Source organism: Rana temporaria, chromosome 9 (assembly GCF_905171775.1).
Source record: "Rana temporaria chromosome 9, aRanTem1.1, whole genome shotgun sequence".
Classification (NCBI taxonomy): domain Eukaryota; kingdom Metazoa; phylum Chordata; class Amphibia; order Anura; family Ranidae; genus Rana; species Rana temporaria.
In genome coordinates this window covers 116,961,710-116,985,762 of record NC_053497.1, presented here as the reverse complement: position 1 = coordinate 116,985,762, position 24,053 = coordinate 116,961,710, and the positions used below count along the sequence as shown (strand labels likewise).

The window sequence follows — 24,053 nt, the reverse complement described above, 5'->3', positions numbered from 1 at the left end:
AGTTGTGGCCATCACATTCATAACAAATGGTTGCTTATAACATTAAGTATCACTGCGTTAAAATTACTGATCACATGTGCAATGCTCTGCAGGCTCCATGGAAACCAATTTTTCACCTGAAAATACATGTGCATTTATTTACCTTTTTACAAAAGGTAAACTAAACTATGAAAATGTGAATTGCAGTAGCTTATAATGTCCACCAGAGGACAGTCAAATGTTGCAGCCAATTTTCCCTTTCTTATTTATCACACAGTATTCAATATTTTATGATTAAACTGAAGTTATATGTGCTATTGTAACTACAATGTTCTGTAAACTTGCCAAAGGGAGGGATGCGTAAAGTAGAATTCCAGACTAAATAAAAAATGTTCGCTCCCTCTCCCAACACTTATGCTTCCTAACCTGTGCAAGAAAGCTTTATATTTTCAGCCCATTCCAGTCTGAGCACTTGATCCCGTGTCAGCCAGCAGCGGCTGTAGGGGAGAGGAGGCTGGTAAATCTCACTCAACAAAGGCTGGTAACGCCTGGAGCAGTGACATCACCCATAGGATCCCATGCTCATCCATTGCTGGTGCTCCCTTTTCTCCCCTGCAGTCACCGCTGACTGACACAGGGGAGCTGGTTCACGTGACAGGACCAGAATAGAATAAAAAAAAAAGGGAGGTGTATACATCTTTCTTACACAGGTTTGTCACCATACATGTTAGAACGCCGGGGTGGGAGGCTGGATTTCTATTTTAAATATGGGACAGCAATGCAATCATTTTGATTTTTGTTTTCCTTTAAAGCCCAACGCCAGGAAAATAAAAAAATCATCCTTGCAGTGGGCCCCTGCTGGGTTAAAGCGGAGTTCCACCAAAAAGTGGAACTTCCACTCATCCGATTCCTCCCCCCTCCAGTGCCACACTTGGCACCTTTCTGGGGGGGGGGGGGGATACCTGTCTTTCACAGGTATCCTGTCCCCACTTCCAGGATCCTGCGCCGCGGCTATTGACGTCACCGCTCGGCTCCCTCCTCCTTCCCCCGCCGCCGGGTCAATAGAGAGAAGCTGAGCCTCGTGCATGCGCAGTAGGGTTCCTGGCATGAAGCCATAAGGCTACACTGCCAGGTTCCCTTACCCGCAATGGCAGCACCCGACAGCTGATGAAACATCAGCTGCGGGTGCCGACATCGCTGGACTTAAAAGTCAACAGCTGCAGTATGTGTAGCTGCAGGCTTTTACTTTTTGAAGTGGTGGGCAGACCACCACTTTAAATGCTTATGTCTAGAGGGGGTGCAGTGCTGGCTGTATTACGTATCTGTCTCCCTGCTCCAGCCCTCTCATCCTCTGCCTTTAAGTTTGGAGTAATCACATACAATACAAGGACATTAACCCTTTATTGTATGTAGAGGTGATGGAATACCATCTCCCCTTTTGGGCCTATAGAGGCAACTATAGGAAACTTGTTGCAGCGCTGGATGGACCTTAATGGAGTGAGGATAAAAGGTATTTCTCCTCTAACACTATTCACAACAAGCATTTAACCCTTTTTAAATCTATGTTTTTTTTTAACTATCGGAGGGCTTTATGGTAAAACTGCAGCCAAACAGACATCTGGAACACATATGGAATGTTTTAATCTGCTAAAATATGTTTCTATTTTTATTAGGGCTATGGAAATTAAAGCGGTGGTTCACCCTCCTTCACATCATTAGACCATTAAATTCGGCATCGTAGCGCGAGCTACGGTATGCCGGTCTTAAATTTTTAATCCCCGTACTCACTGTGCTATCGCTCATTGAAGAATCCGACTCCCGCGGGGAATGGGCGTGCCTATGGAGAGGGAGGATGATTGACGGCCGGCTCTGGCACGTCACGCTCCCCGAAGACAGCCGGAGTAGGTCTCGGCTCTTCACGGCGCCTGCGCACAGGCTATGCGCAGGCGCCGTGAATAGCCAAGCCTATTTCGGCTATTTCCGGAGAAGCGTGACGTGCCAGGGCCGGCCGTCAATCACCTTCTCTCACCATAGGAACGCCCATTCCCCGGAATCTTCAATGAGCCATAGCACAGTGAGTACGGGGATAAAAAATGTAAGACCGGCATACCGTAGCTCGCGCTACGATGCCGAATGTAATGGTCTAATAAAAAAAAAACATTTTTTTTTTTTTTAACAGGGTGAACCCCCGCTTTAACTACTAATTCCTCGATTAATCGTAAATTCTTTTGATCGGTACTCACCTCTCCGCCGGCTTCCGGGTCTTCAGGGAGTTCCTTTGGAGATCCGGTGACGTCACGGAAACCGGCGAGGCTTGCCGTGTCCATCTGAAGGGCTCCTTTGCTGTGCCTTCATATCTGCGGGACCTTACTATCTGCCACATGCAAGGGCTGTTACACTTCCCTCTATCAACCTGGGATTCTACAGCCATCCACTGGCAGTTGTGATAGTTCCCTTCGTGGGACATCTACATGCCGACGACTGATGTTAACCCCTCCTCATCTGGATTCAGCAGTGGTATCGTTGTACACATTTTATACCAGTATCATACTTGGCTGCATGTTTTTATGACTGCTTTTGCTACAGTTTGGTATTGCTCGCACCATTTTTACAGTTTATGTAGCTACATCGATATTATCTCGAGTGCAATATTTATTTTATTTTGTTACCTACTTGAAGATTATAAAAGCTTTAATGCGATTCCCATCGAGCGCTGCCTTTGTGTGTTTTTTGTATCCTGCTATCCATTTTTCCAGTTGTTGGTAGCTGCACTGGGAATCAGCTTGCAAGGAGATCAGCTAAAAGTAGTTGGACCTGTATGTGCGTTATAATTAATCAAAATTAGTCGATTAATCGATTTAAAAAAAAATCGATTAATCGAACACGAAAATTGTAATCAGTAACAGCCCTAATTTTTATTCAGACAATCTTTCAATTGCCAGAATGCCTAAGCAGAGGGTGACAACACTTTAGTAGTCATCACAATGCAGAGGTCCTCCCTATCAGTAGACTAAGAACCTTTTAACATGACAATGCTGCCAATGTGCTACTACCTGCCTGCTTACACTGGAGATCACTCCCAGATTCAGTCAGATATTTGGTATGCTGGGATAACAAAGATAGAATTCAGGTAGTTATATTAGCAGTATTTTAAAGCCCAAATCCAGCTATGTTTTAGTTGCGGATAATGTATGGAAAAGATGAACCTTCTGCCAGGTCTCTACTTTGGTCTTAGACCCATTAGAGAGGCAATCCCCTCACTTCTGGTTTCTGTGACAACTGTAATAGAAATAAGCGATGAGGTTGTCACTGAGACAGAAAGACACACAGATGGCAATGAAAACATTGTCAGAAGTTCCAACCTTTCCTCATTCATACAATTATATGAACTCAGTCCCACACTAAGCAAATGACCCACTTGTTTCCTAAGCTGCGGCTCTTCCTGTGGCGGGAGACCGGTGGGGTTGGCATGTTGGTGGCCATCGAAGCATCTGGACATGTTGGCCGCCTGTTGTATCTCATTGTCGCTGTCATTTCGGAGGGACCTGATGACAAAGATGAAGAGGTGATGAATGGAATGTAAAATGTTTCCCTTTTAATCTAAGATAATCGAATGTGACACTTTAAAGCCACAATTTCACTTTTTAAATATAAATACCCCTGTAATACACAAGCTTAATGTATTCTAGTAAAGTAAGTCTGTAAACTAAGGTCCGTTTTGTTAGGTTGTTACAGCATTTAGACACTTTATAAAATAGGAATTGACTGGGGCCATCTTAAGTGTGGGCATCATGAAGCCAGACTGTATGACTTCCTGGATTTCAGCCTTGCAGATCTCGCACATGCTCAGTGCTGCACAAGCAGTGTATTGGGTTTCAGATCAGGTTTCAGCACCTGTACTGTCCAAGTCACATGATTCTTCGAGACTGGCGAGTGCACAGACTCCTGGAAAGTTACACCCACTACATTCCCAGGAGTCTGTGCGGTGTAGGTTAGGAAGCTTAAGCACCTAGGTGCAGGAAGAGGGAAGATTAACTATTCTGCCTAGCAACAACACTTTGAAGGCATTTAAAAAAAAAAAAATTTTTCTTAAAGGACTAATGACATTTTTTTTAAACTACTGATGTAATGTTATATTTATGGGTGGAACTCCACTTTAAGCTGATCTTTCACGCATATAGTTCTGCGGAAAGGTATTGGCAAAATTCATTTCATCAAAGCAGGACAGGAATTTTGCAAATTGAGCTGCTTACAGAAGGTAACATTTGCTTTAAAAATAACTTTAAGAATATGGTAGAGAGGCTTTTTTTTGGCACAAAAACAAGTACAGGATCGGTGAAAGAATCGTCCATAAACCTTCAGGAGCAATTTAAAGCCCACTGCATCCTCACAACCCAGCAACAGACACCTACATTTTCCATTCCCTATTGATTCCATTGCATTTTGGCAATATGGTGAAATTTGGTAAAAATTTCAAGAGAATTATGGGAATAAAAATTCTCAATCTTTTTTTGTGAAAAAAAAAAAAAAATTCTCAATCTTGCTAATGTCTGTTTTTGAGTGAGTAAATGTCACAGTGATGTTAAGCAGACAGAGACTGCAGAGGCCTATTTTTAATTTCCTGATACCAAAGGGAATGTGTAAATATTATACTTCAATTGCTACATTAATCAATTATTTGAAGTGGAATTTTTTTTTTGTATGTAATTTATAGGTGGAGTAGGGTGGGCACAATTTACCCACTTCTTATCTCTTGGTTAATTATACTCCTCCACCTGTGTCTTTAGCTCAACATAAGCACAACCTGTGGATGAGTAGAGACTTCTCATAATAGTTCTCAGGGGGTGGAAGCTGGGGGCATAAAGACTTTGAGAGATTATATGAAGCTGGTGCAAGGGTTCAGCCAAATGGCATCCGCCCAAAACTGAAATAAAAGTCCTTATAAAAAGGAACATTCACCAACATAGTAATAAATCAGGGCCAAAGAGGAAGGGATTTCATCCAACATTTTATATTAAATTATCGTACAGGCCCGGGGGGAGGGGTACAGTTTGCAGTCTCACAACTCATATATTACGTCACTTATCTCTCACTGATTTCCCTTCTTCTCAAACCTATCTGGTTCTGCCTGCTTTTTAATCAGCTGTAACTGTATATTGTGCACACATTAAACAGGACGGATGGGTGGTACTGCATTAGCAGGAAAAAGAATAAGACTGTAATGGCAAAAAATATACCAAAATAACGCAATATACACCAAAAATAACGCAATATACATTTTATGTTCAATTAAACAAACTTTTATTTTTTTAAGCAAAAACTTAAAAAAACAAAGCAGAACTCCAGTCACAATTTTGAACAAAATAGGGAGGGTTAAGAATCTTCAAAAGTTTTACTGCGGTTTGTGTGTCCATTGGTGTGTTTTCCCTCACTTCCTGTTGTGTCACCAGACAGGAAGCGAGAAGAAATCTCCTCAATTGGGACATAATAAAGAAAAAAGAAACAAAACAGTCAGAGGTTCTGACCTTTCCCCACTCTGCAAAACTAAAAGAAAAAGTTGGCGTTGAAATTGTAGTTTAAAGAATTTTAATGGGATCCAAGAAATGAAATCACTTGCTGGATGAGTTGTTATTGCTACAAAATGTTTCCACTTATAAACTTTCAGAAAGCTATTCTCTGCCATTTGTTTCAGGCCAGGAGATCTAGCACCCTTTTCGCCCCTCTACAGTACACACTATTTTACTACACCCTGTAAAAACCATGGTCAGCCCCAAGGTCATCTGGAGCAATGCTGTACAAGTAGTTGCATAACATAGGCAGTGTTTCTGCTACCATAAAGTTTGCAGGCTGGATGTGACTCAGAAAGGTGATGTCACCAAATACAGCCTTTCAGGAAATCTGGAAGAACAAATTAATAATAAAAAAAAAAAAAGGCCGTGCAACATCTGGCCCAGGCTCCTCTAGCTGGACAACCCTATGACACCAGGACAGTATGGATTGGGTTTGTGGATTCTCATACAAGTCACTTTGGCTCTGTGAACAGGAAACTTGATTAAATAATCAAGATGGCGTCCAAAAGCAATACTTTTTATTTTTCCCTGAAAGAGGTTCATGTCAGCCCACTGGAAACACATGCAAGGAACACGTGCTGTACCAGAAAAAACCCATTACAAGTTGTTTGGCTAGTGGTGGAATCCTGGCTATGCCACGGATTGTAGATAGTAATACTGTATTAAATTTACATATAAAAATACATTTTTAATTACAGAAAAGCTGCAGAAGTTTGCCATATCGCCACAATATTTGGCCTGCCTATAACGGATCATAGGCAGGCGAAACAAGGCATTTCCCTGTTCTTCCTAGCAACATGACAGGGATCTACTGCTCCCTGTCATCAGGAGAAGTGATCTCTGTGATGTTGTTGCCCCCTAGCGTTTAACCCGTTCCCTGCTAGTGTCATTTACACAGTAATCAGTGCATTTGTATAGCACTGTTCGCTGTATAAATGACAATGGTCCCAAAATAGTGTCAAAAGTGTTTGATGTGTCCACCGCAATATAACAGTCACAATAAAAATCACAGATAGCCACCATTACTAATGGAAAAATAATAATTGAAAAATAAAAATGACAAATCTATCCCCTATTTTGTAGATGCTATAACATTTGCACAAACCAATCAATATACGCTTATTGCAATTTTTAAACAGATTTCACCAGGTCTGGGGTATTGTATTATGCAGGGGTTGACAAATTTGCTTGGAATCTAGGAGCCAGCTAAAAAAGTTAGGAGCCAGAAAACGCGCCCCGTCCCGACGAGCTTGCGCGCAGAAGCGAACACATACGTGAGCAGCGACCGCATATGTAAACGGTGTTCAAACCACACATGTGAGGTATCGCCGCAATTGGTAGAGCGAGAGCAATCATTCTAGCCCTAGACCTCCTCTGTAACTCAAAACATGCAACCTGTAGAATTTTTTAAACGTCGCCTATGGAGATTTTAAAGGGTAAAAGTTTGTCGCCATTCCACGAGCGGACGTAATTTTGAAGCATGACATGTTGGGTATCAATTTACTCGGCGTAACATTATGTTTCATAATATTAAAAAAATGGGGATAACTTTACTGTTGTCTTATTTTTTAATTAAAAAAAGTGTAATTTTTTCCCAAAAAAGTGCGCTTGTAAGACCGCTGCGCAAATACGGCGTGACAGAAAGTATTGCAACGATCGCCATTTTATTCTCTAGGGTGTTAGGATAAAATATATATATAATGTTTGGGGGTTCTAATTAGAGGGAAGAAGATGGCAGTGAAATAGTGAAAATTACATTCGAATTGCTGTTTAACTTGTAATGCTTAACTTGTAATACCAACGGCCACCACCAGATGGCGCCAGCTTACACATCTGGTGGTAATAACTTGTAATACCAACGGCTTACCACCAGATGACGCCAGCTCACAAAAAAAATAAAAAATGTTTTTTTTTTTTGCCCCCCTTCCAAGCCAAGTCGCCAGGACCCTATTTCTAGTCGCCATGGCGACCTGGCGCCCGGGATTTGTCGAGCCCTGGTATTATGGCAACAATGGAAAATAGGTAACAAGCTAAAAAGTATAGTAGAGCACTCTGTCTGTCAGAACAATAAGAAACTGATAGTTGGGGACCTATGCATGAGGCTCTTTGTTTGCGGGCACTGCGGCTTACATATATTTGCAAATGTGTGCATACAAAACCGTGTGTTTTTAATGTACACTGTTAGACAGGGGTAAATTTGGATTATTTTGCAGGCTGGCTAGTAAGCGTCCTGGGAAATCTTTTGTTTGCTTGAGGAACCTAAGATAATTGCACAGCAATACTTGGCGATCAACACAAACCTTTGGGTTTCACAAAGTTGCAGCACATTGTAATCTCAGAACAATGACTGACATTTGGGGATGCCAGAACAATGACATACTTACACCGCAGGATTTCAGAAAAATGTCAGACTGATACTTGTGAATTCCAAAATAATGACACAGTGACATATGGGGGTCCTAAAAGGATGACACACTGACACTTAAAGCTGGCTATACACTAGTAGATCTTTAAATGAGCATTCGCACAAAAATTTGCAACAAAATTCTCAGTACATTCAACAGCTTTACATATGTTGCTCAAAGGTATATCAAAATTTTTTTTTTTTTAAATATTAGAGTTTGGAACGAGTACTGAATGAAAACCACATTTACAGTTAGTGATTAAATTGTTCAAGAAAAATTTCCATCCTGCTCCATATATTTTCGTGTTACTGCAGTCAAAAACAAATGTCAAATTTGACCCCACCCACCAATGATTAGAAGATCGACCCCATCTAAAATGAACGATTTTAAACACAGTTTTACTAGTGTATAGCAAGCTTAAAGATTTCAGAATAAAAATACACTGGCAATTGATCTGGAATAATATCATTCTGATACCTTGGTTCCCCCGAATAATAACCTTCTAACACTTGGGGCTCCAGAAGGATGATACACTCATACTTTAGAGAACCATAATAAAGACAAACTGATTCTAGGGGGTAAAGGACAATGACAGAATGACAATTGGAGCCCCAGAACACTGGCATAATGACACTTGGAGATTGCAGAACGACGACAAACAATTGGGGATTTCAGTTTAATGATGCAATGACAGCTGGGGTTTCCAAAACAATGATACACTGACACTTGCAGATCCCAGATCAATGACACGCTAACACTTAGGAATTCTGGAATAATGAAATTCTGAAACTTAGGGTTCCCAGAATAATGACACTGACATTTGGGGTCCCAATAGAATGACACAGTGAAACTTTAGAAAAACAGAATAAAGATAAACTGACTCTAGGGGTTCAAGGACAATGAAGGGCTAAAACTTTGGAGTCCTTGAACTATAACACACTGACACTTGGGAGTCCATAAAAATTACATGGTGACACATGGGAATTAGAACAGTGACACACTGACACTTGGGGATCATAGAACAATTACACACTGGCAGAGGTCTCACAACAATGGCTATAATATACCATAATACTTTGATTAAAAGGATAAATCATTTGATTTACTTGGTTTTCTACACTTGAAATGCAAGTCATCAATCATTTCCAGACTGTCAGGAAGTCACATGGAGTTCCACCAGCCTGCTGGGATTATTCACCTTCAGGAAACGGCTCAGCAGGACTCAAGCATATAGATCATCATACACTGGACTTAATAACAATACCCATTTACAAGACAGCAAGGTAAAAGGATGAAGGAAATGCTTTCGAGCTTGTCCCAGATGTAGAGGGAAAAATACCTAATTTATTAATATAATATGCCCATGTGAAGGCCAAAGACTGCTATACCATATTCCCAGAATACACACATTTTGATTATTACAATTGCGATAAACTCAGCCTGCTTAGAGGCAAAGTTGAGTTAGGGCCCTTTCACACGGGTGGACGAACGGACCGTTTTTTACAAGTCCGTTTACGGACTTGTAATGCATCCCTATGGGATTGTGGACGTTAGCGGATTTTTCTTCCGTCTGGCAGAACGGATCGGATGAATACGGACACACGGTCCGTATTCATCCGATTCACCATAGGGGAGAGCGGAGGAAAGACATGGCGGTCTCTGCACAGTGTGCGGGGACCCCCCTGTCCGCCGACAGCTCAGCGGGGATTTACAGATGATCCCCGCTGAGCCGACGGACACACACGGGGCGGATCAAATATATTTGTCAGCTTTTTATTTCTGTGACTCCACTAGGAAAATTTTTCTCACATCCTCTCTCTGACACCTGGACAAAAAATTTAGCTAGTTTTCACTGGGACGTGAAGACGGCAGTAATAAAATTATTATCAGAAGTTCTGACTATTTTCCACCCTACTAAAAACAGTTCAAGATGATCAAGCATCAAAAACACTATCATTTTATTGATTCTACCAAGAAAACAAAGAACCTGAGCAGGTGTCGCTGATAATGTTGCACCAACAAACAATATAAAATTATGAGGGTTTTGTTTACAGACAAGCCAGAGTTTTTGTAGCTTCCTCATGCTTCCTTTGTTTACAGGCAAGCAGCATCTCCTGCCATGCAGGCCTTTTGCTAAGGTCAAAAGTAAATGCAGCCCAAGTCTCTCCAGCAGCCAGGATATCAGGGTGGATATAAATCAATGATTTAAAAAATCTTTTTTTTTCTATTTAAATCCATTTTTTTCTTTTTTATCAAATTTATTTTAATAAAATGCTTTTGGAGTAAAAATCCATCTAAAGATGGTTTTCTATTTAAGATACATTAATAATTTAGTTTATTCAGCATGAAATGGAGCTTAGTTATGTAGCATAAGGCTGTATATTCTGCAATATTTCCATTTTTGGTAAACTCATTCAATGAATCCAAGCTGAGATAACATACACTGCATTGATGCATTCACACAATTTCACAGTAGCCATGAGATAAAACAATGTTCAGAAATAATCCCTTATCCTATTGTTTTTCAAATCTATGTACACCACAATCTGTATGACTGAATCGGTTCTGATATCGCTGTTTTACTAACCTGACAGCTTATTATTCTAAATAGGAAACCTTAATTTTGTTTGCAAATATTAAAGAGAGTCTAACCACCAGCAAGAATGAGCCCTTACATTTAAAGAGTACCTGTCATTTCAGATCCATCATGGCAGTGCCTGTTAGCGGGTATCCACTCACCTGCTGCCGCCATGTCCCTCACCTTGTTGTGTCACTGCCGCATCACCAGCCGGTGCATTAAAGTGAATGGGACTGACGGTGAGTCAACAGCGAGTCATAAGAGGAGCCGCTGCGGGACAGAGATGACAGTTGCTCTTTAAAAAACATGATTTAAATCAAGCCTTTTTACTAGTGATTTAAATCTACTTGATTTAAATCAAATCCACTATGCAGGGTAGTTTGGGACTTCTAGTTCCACATTGTTTACTGGCTAACGACCATCACTGCTGATTCCAAGACCAAAAAGTAGAGAGTTAATTAAACGTACATGCAGTGAGCATCTGCCTCCTCCATCCATCACTGGCAAGCGCAAAGTATTTTAACGACTAAATTGACTGTGAAATGAGAGCGACACGCTGGCTGCCTTGGATAATAGCCGCCTAAACGGAGACACGACCCAAAATGTAAGGCAGAACAATAACTAGCTGGTCCTTTTGCTGCAAAACAGAACCTGTTGGCTTAGCCAATAAAGGCTAAAGGGGAACTCCAGCTAAATAGATACATAGACAGAAAACAATTAACTGGCCAATAGGTTTGTAAAGTGATATACATAGTCTTGTGATTCCCTCCCCCACGATACATCCCGATGGCTGAAAAAGCATAATGTGACAAAGACTTTCACAGTCTGTAATTCTGCAGTCATGCTGTAAGGATTGGGGTGCAGACATGTTGTAGTTCCCCATTCTCACCACAAGATGGTGCTAGAAATAATAGCGAGGCATAGGTCCAGGATCACTTGGATTGATAGGCTGTGTAGGTGCCTCAGGAGCCACTGGAGGGCCCCTGTAGGTAAGACACCTGCTAATGCCATCTCTGACAGCAGTGGGGCACCCTGGGTAGGAGGCTAGGATATAAATAGTTTGGTCTTGATAGCTGGGTCCTCAGTACTTACTAAAGCAGGACATAGGCTGTAAGTTTCTAGGATGAGAAAGAGGGACACCTTATGTAGGCAAGGACACATTTCTGCAATGCACCAGTTATGTCAAATGACCCCATGAAGAATTGATACACAGAAAATAATTGGTTCAACACACTAGAATTTGTTTTCACAACTACTTTTTCTTTTTACTGGCTTTTTAAACAAACAATTTCAATAATTTAGTGTCTGGATGTACAGTTTACAGCAATATAACACGTCTGATAAATAAATAATACATGTAAAAATATATACATCGGCCTGAAAAGAGACAGATGGATTTGGTTTTATAAGGGGGACAGTCCCTACAAATCAGGGATGGTTGGGAGCTATGACCTAAGGCAGGGGTGCCCAACCTTTTGAAAAGCGAGGGCTACTTAAGTGACTTGGTAACCGGTCGTGGGCCACAATGAGTGGATGGCATCTCCGTGTCTGCTCTGCAGAGCGGACACGGCCCACTATACGTTTTTTGGCCATGAATAAGCACTGATTTTGTGCGAAACGTCGGCTGTTCCCCTGTTCCTGTTGTGTTGATCTGGTGATGTATCTGCTGTTCATTTAATAAAAGACAACCTGTACGTTTTTTGGAGTCCATCCTTCATCTATCTTTTATGCTTGCCTAGTGCACCGCCAGCACCCTTGGAATCCTGTAAACAGTGTGTGACCGTATAGTAGACCCACCTGGAGCGGTGACTTTCTTTCTTCTATTTGCTAAGGAACCTTGAATGAGTGCAGGATGCTGACGGGATTTATTACTGTAAGGCCTTTAGCGGGATTGTGGAAGCCCAGCTGGAGAATGCAGTTTAGGCCAGGTGTCTATGAATGGGTGAGCTCACATGAAAGGGGCAAAAAAGGAATGTTATCATATTCCCCAGGTGCTCCAAGGAACACCAGGCCCAAAGTATCACAATACAAGAAAAACAGCTCTGAGGAAGGGGGTTGCACCCCCAAAACGTGTAGCTGTACCTCGTGTTCTGTGCATGTCCATGCACTGTGGTTTATGGCCTTTTGTCAGTTGTATTTTGTGAGTACCCACTTTTATACAAAAATGTCTTATTAACCACTTAAGGACCGCCTAACGCCGATATACGTCGGCAGAATGGCACGGCTGGGCACAATCACGTACCTGTACGTGATTGTTAAATGCCCAGCCGTGGGCCGCAGGACCCGATCGCCGCCAGAGTCCCACGATCGGTCCCAGTAGATGAAGAACGGGGAGAGGTGTGTGTAAACGCTGTCATTGATCGTCTGTTCCCTGATATAGGGAAAGACGATCAATGATGTCATACGTCCAGCCACGCCCCCCTACAGTTAGAAACACATATGAGGTCACACTTAACCCCTTCAGCGCCCCCTAGTGATTAACTCCCAAACTGCAATTGTCATTTTCACAGTAAACAATGCATTTTTTGCTGTGCAAATGACAATGGTCCAAAAAATGGGTAAAAATTGTCCGATGTGTCCGCCATAATGTCGCAGTCACTAAAAAAATCGCTGGTCGCCGCCATTAGTAGTAAAAAAAAAAAAAATTATAAAAATGCAATAAAACTATTCCCTATTTTGTAAACGCTATAAATGTTGCGCAAACCAATCAATAAATGCTTATTGCGATTTTTTTTACCAAAAATATGTAGAAGAATACGTATCGGCCTAAACTGAGGAGAAAAATCGTTTTTTTATATAGTTTTGGGGGATATTTGTTATAGCAAAAAGTAAAAAATAATGCATTTTTTCCAAAATTCTCGCTCTATTTTTATTTATAGCGCAAAAATTTAAAACCGCAGAGGTGATCAAATACCACCAAAAGAAAGCTCTATTTGTGGGAAAAAAAGGGACGCCAATTTTGTTTGGGAGCCACGTCGCACGACCGCGCAATTGTGAGTTAAAGCGACGCAGTGCCGAATCGCAAAAAGGGGCCTAGTCCTTTACCTGCATTTTGGTCCGGGTCTTAAGTGGTTAAATTATCTCTGGTAATGCAAAGGGTGTGCAATCCATCCATTTCTGTTTATCTTATAGTTCTTTTCGGATTACCCCATCTAAGGAAGGCAGCATCCACCTAGTTTTGGGATACCATATATACCTTTCACACCACCATTTTTTCTGACATCTGTTACTCCTCACTTTGGAAGACCTATTAGCGCTGGAAGTGACTGTGTTTTTTGTATCTCCAAAGTATCCCAATGTGCTAAGGGAAACCACTTCCTATACAGGCATGAATGGGGGGGAAAAGTACATGTGCTGACCATGCATCCAAATGTTACACAACAATGCCAACTCTTTGGATTAATTCCCCTTCCCATAAGTCCAACCATCACCAGCCAAAATTCTTTGTTTCATTTTGGATAGAGTGGATTATATCTAACTTTATTGTGGGGATTTTCCCTTGCTTCCTGTTTCTATGACAGCTGTACAATAAATGAGAGGCGCAGGAAGACGGAAATAGCAATAAAATCACCTTCATAAGTTCAAACCCTTCTACACTCTACTAAAAATGTGTCCCCCTGAGCCACCTTTTTACTGTCCCCTGGATGCCCCTTGACCTGCAAAGGCAGCCGCATGGGCATGGGCGTCCGCTGAAATTTTTCAGGGGGGGAGGCGCTTCGCTATCGGCCAAATAGCGTAGCCAAAACGATGGTAAAGCGCCGCTTTTTAGCGGCGCTTTACCAATAACGCGGCAGTGTGAAATAGCTCTAGAGATAATTCAGCTTCACTGCATGCCCATATAAATATAGCCTAGAGAGAATGTACAGACCCCCCCTTCAGCACAGACCTGTCCATTCAGCACAGATGGACCCCCCTTCAGCACAGACCCCTTCGTTCAGCACAGATGGACCCCTCCTTCAGCACAGACCCCCCCCCCATTCCGTACAGACCCCTCTTTCAGCACAGATGGACCCCCCCCTTCAGCACAAACCCCCCCTTGAGCACAGACGGACCCCCCTCCCCCATCTCTTTCAGTACCTCAGATCAGCCATCAGCGTGGCACAGGCACAGTAGGTGGGGGAGGCGGCTTCACTCTGCTCGCTGTGCCTGTGTGACATCCGGCCCTTCTCGATTTTTCCAGGGGGGTCAATTGCCCCCCCTTGCCCTATGGAGCGGACGCCCATGCGCATGGGTTCTACACATGCTGCAGCAAAAAGGTTGTCCCATGGCCACCAGATATGGTCCATTCAAGTGCAATGCACACAGTTGCGGTGTGGTCCAGTAGCATTTACAATGTTAAAACAGGCAGTGACCTAAAGCCTCCTCAATGCCTGTCAAACACCTCTAAAAACTGATCAGCAACAGACTGCTTTTCAGAGGAGCAGCAATGTAAACTTAACCTTAGAGAGATTTGCCTTCACTTCCTATCCTGGCAGGAGATGTGGTATATGCTCCCCAGTAGGGACACAAATGACAATAACAATTGGACAGAGGTGTTAACCATTCCCTTTTTTTTTTACAGTATCTATAAATAGGTTGAAGGTTTTGTTTGGTTTCGAGCTTTCATTGTGAACCTGATTTAAGTTTCACCCTCCATCTGGTAACTTTGTAAGCATGAACCTGTAGTAAAACAAAACGTGTGTACATACTTTATGTAACTTACCAAACTGTAATTGTTTCCCTAGCTTTTGTATCTCGGATTGAGTTTACCAGTCCGCCCTCTACTGTCTACACAAAACAACTGTTCTCAGTTGGGAATATGTTTTTTATGGTTTCCTAAAAAAGACTTAATCCTAAATCGTAGAAGTTATGTTAAAATTGTTGCTGGGCTGGATAAATGATGAATAATAAAGAGGCCTGAGAAAAAACACTGCCCAAGGCTTCCTCCAATGCTGACTACATCTCAGGTCACGTGGTCTCTGCTGGAGAAGAGGGTCAGCATTCAGACTGACTGATTGTGACCAGATGCCAGCCCTTTAGATCAGCAGGAATTGGAGAGACAAGCAGCCTGCGCTGCACCTGTATAAATCCCTGACAAATTCTGTGATGTAACAGACAGACTGGCAGTGGGAACCTGGAAAAGACACCCTCTCAGGTAAGTAGTGTACATCTATGAACAACTTTGTCTAGGGGCACCAATGGAATATCCATTTTACAGATTTAGTTATTTTCAAATGTAGGTCCGAAGTACTGAAATCAGCATGCTTTTTAATAGTGCTTCTGAGAAGGGTTGCATCCTCATCATGATCCAGTGTATGAAACATTTCATTGTGTGCCACTCAGGCTGCATTGGGCTCAGACAGGGGACACACTCAGGTGGTTTTCAGCATAATTGTTTACAAGCTCAGCCACACAACCATTGAGGAAACACACACACACACACTGACAGCCCAAGGGTTTCAGTTGCATAGATCAATGCCAACATGAAGTATAGACAGGCATTTAGTCTGCAGAATTGTACTGCACCTTTAAAGTGAACCTGTCATCTACATCTGTGTCACTTCATGAAAATGGAGAGGAAATGACCCCAAATGAACTGGCACAGTGACACTGTGTTTGAGAGCCTGTTTGGTCAACTAAAACCCACGTCATGATCTCATTGTATTACTGCATGCCAAACACCGGAGCCAGCGACACCTCGTCCAAGCCAGCAAACTTAGAAAACACAATCACTTTTTCTTGTTTATTTTCAGGAACATTTAAATGTGGCTTCAGGATTGATCTGTAGATTAAAGCCACAGGCTAAGAAGCTGTACAGAGCACTGAGAGAACCAGTCACCATTGGGCTTAGAACACGAGTCTGAAGACCTCAAACTTTTCCCTTAGTATACCTGTGTTGGTCATACCTAAAGTGAAGATAAACGCACACTCTTTAACCCTTTCATGCCTAAGCCTTTTTCTGACATTTGTTGCTTACAAGTTAAAATCAATATTTTTTGCTAGAAAATTACTTAGAACCCAAAAAATTATATATATATATATTTAGCAGAGACCCTAGAGTATTTGCACAGCGGTCTTTCAAAGGCAATTGTTGGTAAAAAAAATACACTTTCATGAATTAAATAATAATAATAAGCCCAATTGGTTTGTATAATGTGAAAGATGATGTTACCCCGAGTAAATAGATACCCAGCATGTCATGCTTTTAAATTGCGCACACTTGTGGAATGGCGACAAACTACAGTACTAAGAAATCTTCATAGGCGACACTTTAATATTTTCTACAGGTTACCTATTTAGAGGTACAGAAGTGGTCTCATGCTAGAATTATTGCTCTCGCTCTACCAATCGCGGCGATACCGCCCATGTGTGGTTTGAACACCGTTTACATTTGCGGGCGCGACTTATGAATGCAGGACTGTGTTCGTGTCCGCTTTGCATAGCGGATCGGACACGGACCTGTCATCCGCCTGCTCTACGGGGAGATCCCCTGTTGAGCAGGCAGATGCAAACTATGGAAAATGCCGTGTGAAACCAGCCTTAGAATAAGAGGGAAGTGAAGAATCACTCAAGATGTAATACCTCACAACCATTGTGTTTAACTGGTTAGTGGACATGGAGGAGGATGGAGGCAGTAGGTTGTCATTTACCACTGTGTATACATCCACATGTGTGATAGTCACATGGGCTGCACAGTTGTGATAGGGAGGAAATGTTCAACGTAGAAACTCACTGAAAACTAAGCATGTGCAGAGCTGCCAACAATGCTCTGTAAAATTCCCAACTGCATTGGGGACATGGCCTGAAGGGGGAGACAGAACAGCAGCATTAGCCAGGTTTTTTGCAGAATACAGAAAACAAATCTTATAGTGACTGAGTAAATATGAGCAGCATGTAATACAGCTACCACCGCATGGCTCACGGCTGTTACCAGGTAATTTAACCCTCCGACTGCCTCCAATTTCAATTAGTGCAGAGATCGCTCTCATCACCTTTCATAGTTATCTAATTGCTCTATACTCATAATGTGTGGCGTTTAGCCACAATACATTGCATTAATACATCCAAACGTGAAATTTAACTTTGATAATAAAACGATATATGTTCTAATGTTTAGCACTTCTCCATGAATTTCAACAATCCATTTGATATATTATCTCATTTTAAATGTCTTATATGAATCCATCCAAAACAAACAAACGAAAAATAAAAATACATAATTAAAAACATCTATAATTCATAATTAAAAAAATAGGATTTTTGTACTCACCGTAAAATCCTTTTCTCTGAGTTCATGGACGGACACAGCACTCTCTTGACAAAGTGGGTATTCTGCCTTCAACCAGGAGAGGACTAGGCAGAAAACAAGTTAAATGTCCAATAGCGCCTTGGGGGCGGTCCCGCTAGGTACAACCCCTCTTCCTGCATCTAGCAGCTCAGTTCGTCAAAAAGCAGTACAAACATAAAAAGGAGGGGTGGGTGCTGTGTCTGTCCATGAACTCAGAGAAAAGGATTTTACGGCGAGTAAAAAAATCCTATTTTCTCTTTCATCCATGGACGGAAACAGCAAAGCAGTGTAAAAAAAACAAGGGGTGGAAACAGCATTAAAACAAACTTTACCCCAACAAAAACCAGAGCTCCTCAATGGAGGAGTTGTAACCTTTAAACAGCCGCCTGCAAAACCTTGCGGCCGAAGGAAGCATCCGCAGATGCACTCACATCAACCTTGTAAAATTTTGAGAAAGTGTGAGCGGACGACCAAGTTGCCGCCTTGGGAAACAGATGCTTGATGTCGGAAAGCCCAACAGGCACTTATTGCTCTGGTCGAATGCGCCGTGACAGGAAAGGGGGGTGCCCGTCCCTTTAAAGCATAAGCCTGGATCACAATCTGCCTGATCCACCTTGAGATGGTGGCCGACGAGACCACGGAGGAAGCGGAGGACGGTTCGGAGGGGCCACATGCTGAACAAACGTACTCACTAGTGAGTGAGCCACCAAGGGTCTCTGAAAAAAGACAGCTAAGGCAGAAATCTGCCCCTTAATCGTACTTAAGGCAAGCTTTTGGTCCACCCCACGCTGTAAGAACAGTAGGACCCTGGAGACCGAATAGGTATGCGGACACCACCCCATCTCCTCACACAGAGAGATGTAAGTCTTCCAGGTGCAATGGTAAATCTTCCTGGAAGGCGATTTTCGCTCCCTCAACATGGTAGAAATCACTGAATCTGACAGGCCTTGGTCCCTCAACACCTGGCTTTCAACAGCCAGGCCGTCAAAGCCAGCGACTGTAAAGCAGGATGAAATATGGGACCTTGCGACAGAAGGTCCTCTTGCAGCGGTAGACGGCAGGGAACGTCTGCCACCAGACACACTAGGTCGGCATACCAGGGACGCCAAGGCCAATCCGGAGCGACTAGGCTCATTGGGATCCCTTCGACCTCCACCCTGCGAAGCAGATGTGGAAGAAGTTTCAGGGGAGGAAAAGCATAAAGCAGCCGATACCGGCCCCACGGTGCGACCAACGCATCTGTCGCGTTTGCCCAGGGGTCCCTTGATCTGTCCATGAACCTCAATACCTTCCGATTGAGACGAGACGCCATGAGATCCATGTCCGGTGTGCCCCATCTCTGGTAGATGAGGTGAAACACATCCGGATGTAGAGACTATTCTCCTTGGTCCAGCATCTGACAACTCAGGTAGTCCGCCTGCCATTTTTCCACGCTCGGAATGTATACAGCCGACAGAGCCAGCACGCTCCGTTCTGCCCACCTCAGGATGTGAGCGACCTCTGAAGCTGCCGCTGCGCTTCTTGTTCCTCCTTGATGATTGACATACACCACCGCCGTGGCGTTATCCGACTGGATCCTGACTGGATGCCCCTGTACCCTCTGAGACCACGCAAAGAGGCAAAGCTTGATCGCCCGGAGTTCAAAGACATTGATCGGCAGGTGGGATTCCTCCGCAGTCCAGCGACACTGGGCCAACTGAACCCCCCCCAGACACCCCCCCAACCGGTAAGACTGGCGTCCGTCGTGATTACCGTCCAGTGAAAGGGAAGGAACGACTTTCCGGACAGAAGTGTCGGTGATGTCAGCCACCAAACCAGGAAGGCCCTAACCCGGTGGCTCACCCGAATTTGGCGATCCAGGGACGATGGGCACTTGTCCCATCTGAGCAGAATATCCTTCTGCAGCACTTGAGTGTGAAATTGAGCATACGGCACCGCTTTGAAGGAGGCCACCATGAGACCCAGGACCCGCTTGCAAAAACGGAGTGGCAACCAGCTTTGGGATGTCAACCGATGCACCACCGTCCGAAGAGACTGCAGCTTTTCCACCAGAAGAAACACCCTTGCCACTGAGGAGTCCAGTATCAACCCCTGAGATCGACGCCTCAGCTGCTTCCGCAGAGTCTTCCATCTTTAGCGTATCTTGCACCACCGTGATAAGATCACTTACCAGAGCTTTTTCATGTGCTGACCCGGACGCAGAGTCATCCTCACTATCTGAATGGCCGCGGTCCGCGCCCTCTGACGCATCAGAATCCGGGCCATGAGCCGCAGCCGGGCCCGACTCTGCATCAGAATTGTCCCCTGAAGATGGCGGGGGAGGGGGCGTTTTTTACCCCCGAGTTCCCATGTGCCGCTTCCACCCTGGCAACAAAGGTCTCCAGGACCGCTGACATAGCATCCACTGACACAGCAGGTGCAGGGGCACCAGTTGCCAACTAGAGGGTCTTTTCTGAAGACCCTCTAGTCGTCTAACAGTACCTGGAGACACAGATGTTATGATCTGCTCGGGAAGCCGCTGCATTATCATTTAAAGCTACATTACTCATTGATTATGGTAAGCGCTCTGTGAGCCCTGATATCAAGAAGATCTACAGTTGAAGCATTCACATGTATGGAGAAAATTTGTTGAAGAGTCTTTGAAGAGTATTTTCATTTTTCACTTAATAGACTGGACTCATTTTAGTTTTGTTTTGGTTATTGTCCTCTGTCAGTACACAACAACACTTTCAGTTTGGAGTTTGATTGCTTTGGCACATTTTGCATTGGCAATATTACCGTTTATTGCACATCACCAAGTTTTTATACATATATTTTATTTATTGTTTATATATGTATTCATGCACTATCACGTAATGCGCAGTAGGTGGTTTTGAGACTGCGTTTATAATTTTTCTTACCATTTTCTATTTTGAGTGATTTGCACACTTTTAGATTTGAGCAGCAATCTCAAAGCACTTTATTCACTACTGTTTATTGTAGACCTCCTTTTAATTTATTTGGCTAGCGCAGAAGAAAATGTTTCCTTATATCATTACATATATATGTTGCTTTGAATCCTGCCCCGTCGGGCGTGTGCGCCGCGGTCTCCATTATCGTGCTCACGAGACCAGTGGACTCGATGTCCGCTGTGTCCTGCGATCAGGTCACGGAATGGCAGAACGGGGGGATGCCTTTGTAAAAAAGGCATCTCCCTGTTCTGCCTGGTGACCCAACACTGATCGTCTGCTCCCTCTCATCGGCAGCAGCGATCAGTGACACAGTAAGCCATGCCCCCTAACATGCCTTGTACAAACAATCGGAATTTCCAATGGAAAAAGTCAGACGGAATTTTTTCATCGGATATTTCAACCGTGTGTATGCCCCATCGGAGTTTTTCTATCTGAAATTCTGACGGACTTGGAAAGAGAACATGTTCTCTTTTTTTCCGATGAAATTGGAAATTCTGTTTGTCTGTATGGAACTCCGACAGAGAAAAAAACATGCATGCTCAGAATCAAGTCGACGCATGCTCGGAAGCATTGAACTTCATTTTTCTCAGCTAGTTTTAGTGTTTTACGTCAGCGCGTTTTGGACGGTCGGAATTTGGTGCGACAGTGTGTATGCAAGACAGCTTGAACGGAATTCCGTCAGAAAAATCTGTCTGAGTTTATCCCGGCGGAAATTCCGATCGTGTGTACGGGGCATTATAATCACTCCCTAGGACACACTTAACCCCTTCCTGCCCCCTAGTGGTTAACCCCTTTACTGCCAGTCACATTTATACAGTAATCGGTGCATTTTTTTAAGCACTGATGGCTGTATAAATATGAATGGTCCCAAAATAGTGTCAAAAGTGTCTGAAATGTCCGCCATAATGTCACAGTATCGAAAAAACGGCAGATCGCCGCCATAACAAGTAAAAAAAAATTATAACAAAAATGCCATAAAAACGACCCCCTATTTTGTAGACGCTATAACTTTTGCGCAAACCAATCTTAATATACGCTTTTTGCAATTTTTTTTTACCAAAAATATGAAGAAGAATACGTATCGACCTAAACTGAGAAAAAAATTGCTTTTTTAAAAAAAAAAAAAAATGGGGATATTTATTATAGCAAACAGTACAAACTACTGCTCCTTTTTTCAAAATTGTCGCTCTATTTTTGTTTATAGCACAAAAAAATTAAAAACGGCAGAGGTGATCAAATACCACCAAAATAAAGCTCTATTTGTGGGGAAAAAAAAGGATCACTGCACAATTGTCAGTTAAAGTGACGCAGTGTCAAACCGCAAAGAGTGGCCCGGTCATTTGGCAGCCAAATGGTCCGGGGCTGAAGTGGTTAAAGTAAATCTTTCACATATCTGGACAATTCAAACTCAGCATAAATGAACATATACATGAGTGGATCGGTAGATCCAGAAATGCAACAACTGAAATTATAAGCCAAGTTACACTCTTCCAGTAAAATATGATCTTGGCTCAACCTCCTGAGCCTTCTAATTGGTCCTCTAATGGATTGAATGACCTTGCTAACCAAAAAGTATTTCTCACACATAAGCAATAAATCAATACTGCTGGACCATTAGAGAGTTTTAAAGACAGGACAGGCCATTTGAAATGTAATGATTACAAAAACAAACAATTCACATTGTGAATATGTACTATATAACTCTCTAGAGTTGTGCTGACAGGCTTAAAGGTGTGTGATTTGAATAGTGCATGCGGGGGAGGGGAGCATGTCACAGTTCTGGATTTTGCCTGTAAATCAGAACTTGCATATGGCATGATGTCATGAACAGGACTTCTATTTTTGCAGTGACAGGTTTACTTTCATCATACACTCAATGATTTCAATGACTGCCTTAAGAGCTCTTTAAAACTTTCCAGTGTCAGCCCCAAAAAAGGTCTTCCTGTCTGTGGCATACCCTTCCCAATCAGTCTGCCCCCTCCTGCATTTTTAATCTGTGGTCAAGCAGAACGATGGAGACAGACAATTCTGTCATAACACTGACAGCTAGCCAGCCTAAAGGCCTCAGGCAACTGTGCGCACCTGGAAAAATGTCCAACTTGGCTAATAGAAAAATAAAAACAATTTCTGGAGAGGCTGAGTGTTGTCTATAATGGAAACTGTGTGATTTATGATGGGCTCAGAGCACCTATCACCACATCTTGTACCAAGTGACGTGTCAGACCTTGTTTTTCCAAAGAGTTCATTGTCTGCCAGGCTTTGTGGGGGTCAGCCGAGATTTGACGTGATGAATGGTCTTTTTGTAGGAAAATTACCAAGTCATGTCAAACATTTACATAAAACTTAACCCTCAGAGAGCAGGCCTCCACTCTTATAAGAGTAATCATGTTTGTTGAGTGCCAGGCTTATGCAAGAGTCAGTAGATGTCATAGAGGACACAAAATCTTAGTCATCATTCAACCAAGGATCTAAACCTTAGAATGCCTGCGTGTGTGCCAATCTGATTATATGCAATAAACACAGAATTACATTCTGAACACCGAAAACATTTATTTTAGTAATTAAACAAAATGGGAACAATCAAACAGGTTGACCAATAACTGATCACCTTTAAAGCTCAACTTCAATCTCCCAATCAACATTGCTTATTTTTAATTATCATGCTGCTAGCATTAGTAAACAGATAGGAAAGTACACCATACAATATTTTTAACCTTTTTTTTTCTTCAGTTACTTCCTGGTTTCCTGCCTAGGCAAATTATGTTGTACACTCCATGAGTTTTCAGGAGGGGAGGAGAGGAGCTAAGGGTAGCTGGATTCCAGGAAGTAAATTCCACATGAATCATTTGCCCTTACTCAAGATGGCCACCACCAGAAATGCTAGGGGGTTGTTTTTCAAAGTGATTTCTCAACAAAATACAGCATAGAGACACAGATGAATGGAAGAGCTTGCATTAAATATTAGAAAATAGTTAAATAATGTTTTTTGTGGTACTCAGATGCAGCAAAGATCTTCTTTAATGAGGATGCAACCTGTGTGCTACACTAAACAACTGGTTTTGATTCATAATTCAGAAGACATCTGCCACAAACCATGCAACCGGTGCTTTGGCTTCTGATAAGTGATCAGCGTTATCAGGTACGTGCGGTGAGGTCAGTGGCTGGTGAGGCACTGGCTCGTATCCGAGCCAAATACAGACAAGTTACATACGCCACGAACGCTAGAGCGAGAGCAATATTTCTAGCACCAGACCTCCTCTGTAACTCTAAACATGTAACCTGTAAAAAAATTCAGGCGTTGCC

At 42.7% G+C, this 24,053-nt stretch overlaps 1 protein-coding gene across 5 annotated transcripts in view; it reads right to left on the bottom strand.

The window, feature by feature from the left end:
• The window catches only part of RALGPS1 (Ral GEF with PH domain and SH3 binding motif 1), a 765,778-nt gene that overhangs the window by 53,674 nt on the left and 688,051 nt on the right, over positions 1–24,053 (bottom strand). For 3 of the 5 annotated variants that reach the window (XM_040324221.1, XM_040324220.1, XM_040324222.1), the window contains exon 13: positions 3,398–3,524. The exons of the other annotated variants lie outside the window; for them this stretch is intronic. In XM_040324221.1, the coding sequence (XP_040180155.1) occupies positions 3,398–3,524 (127 nt within the window). The remainder of the gene's footprint in view (positions 1–3,397; positions 3,525–24,053) is intronic. 5 annotated transcript variants of the gene reach the window in all.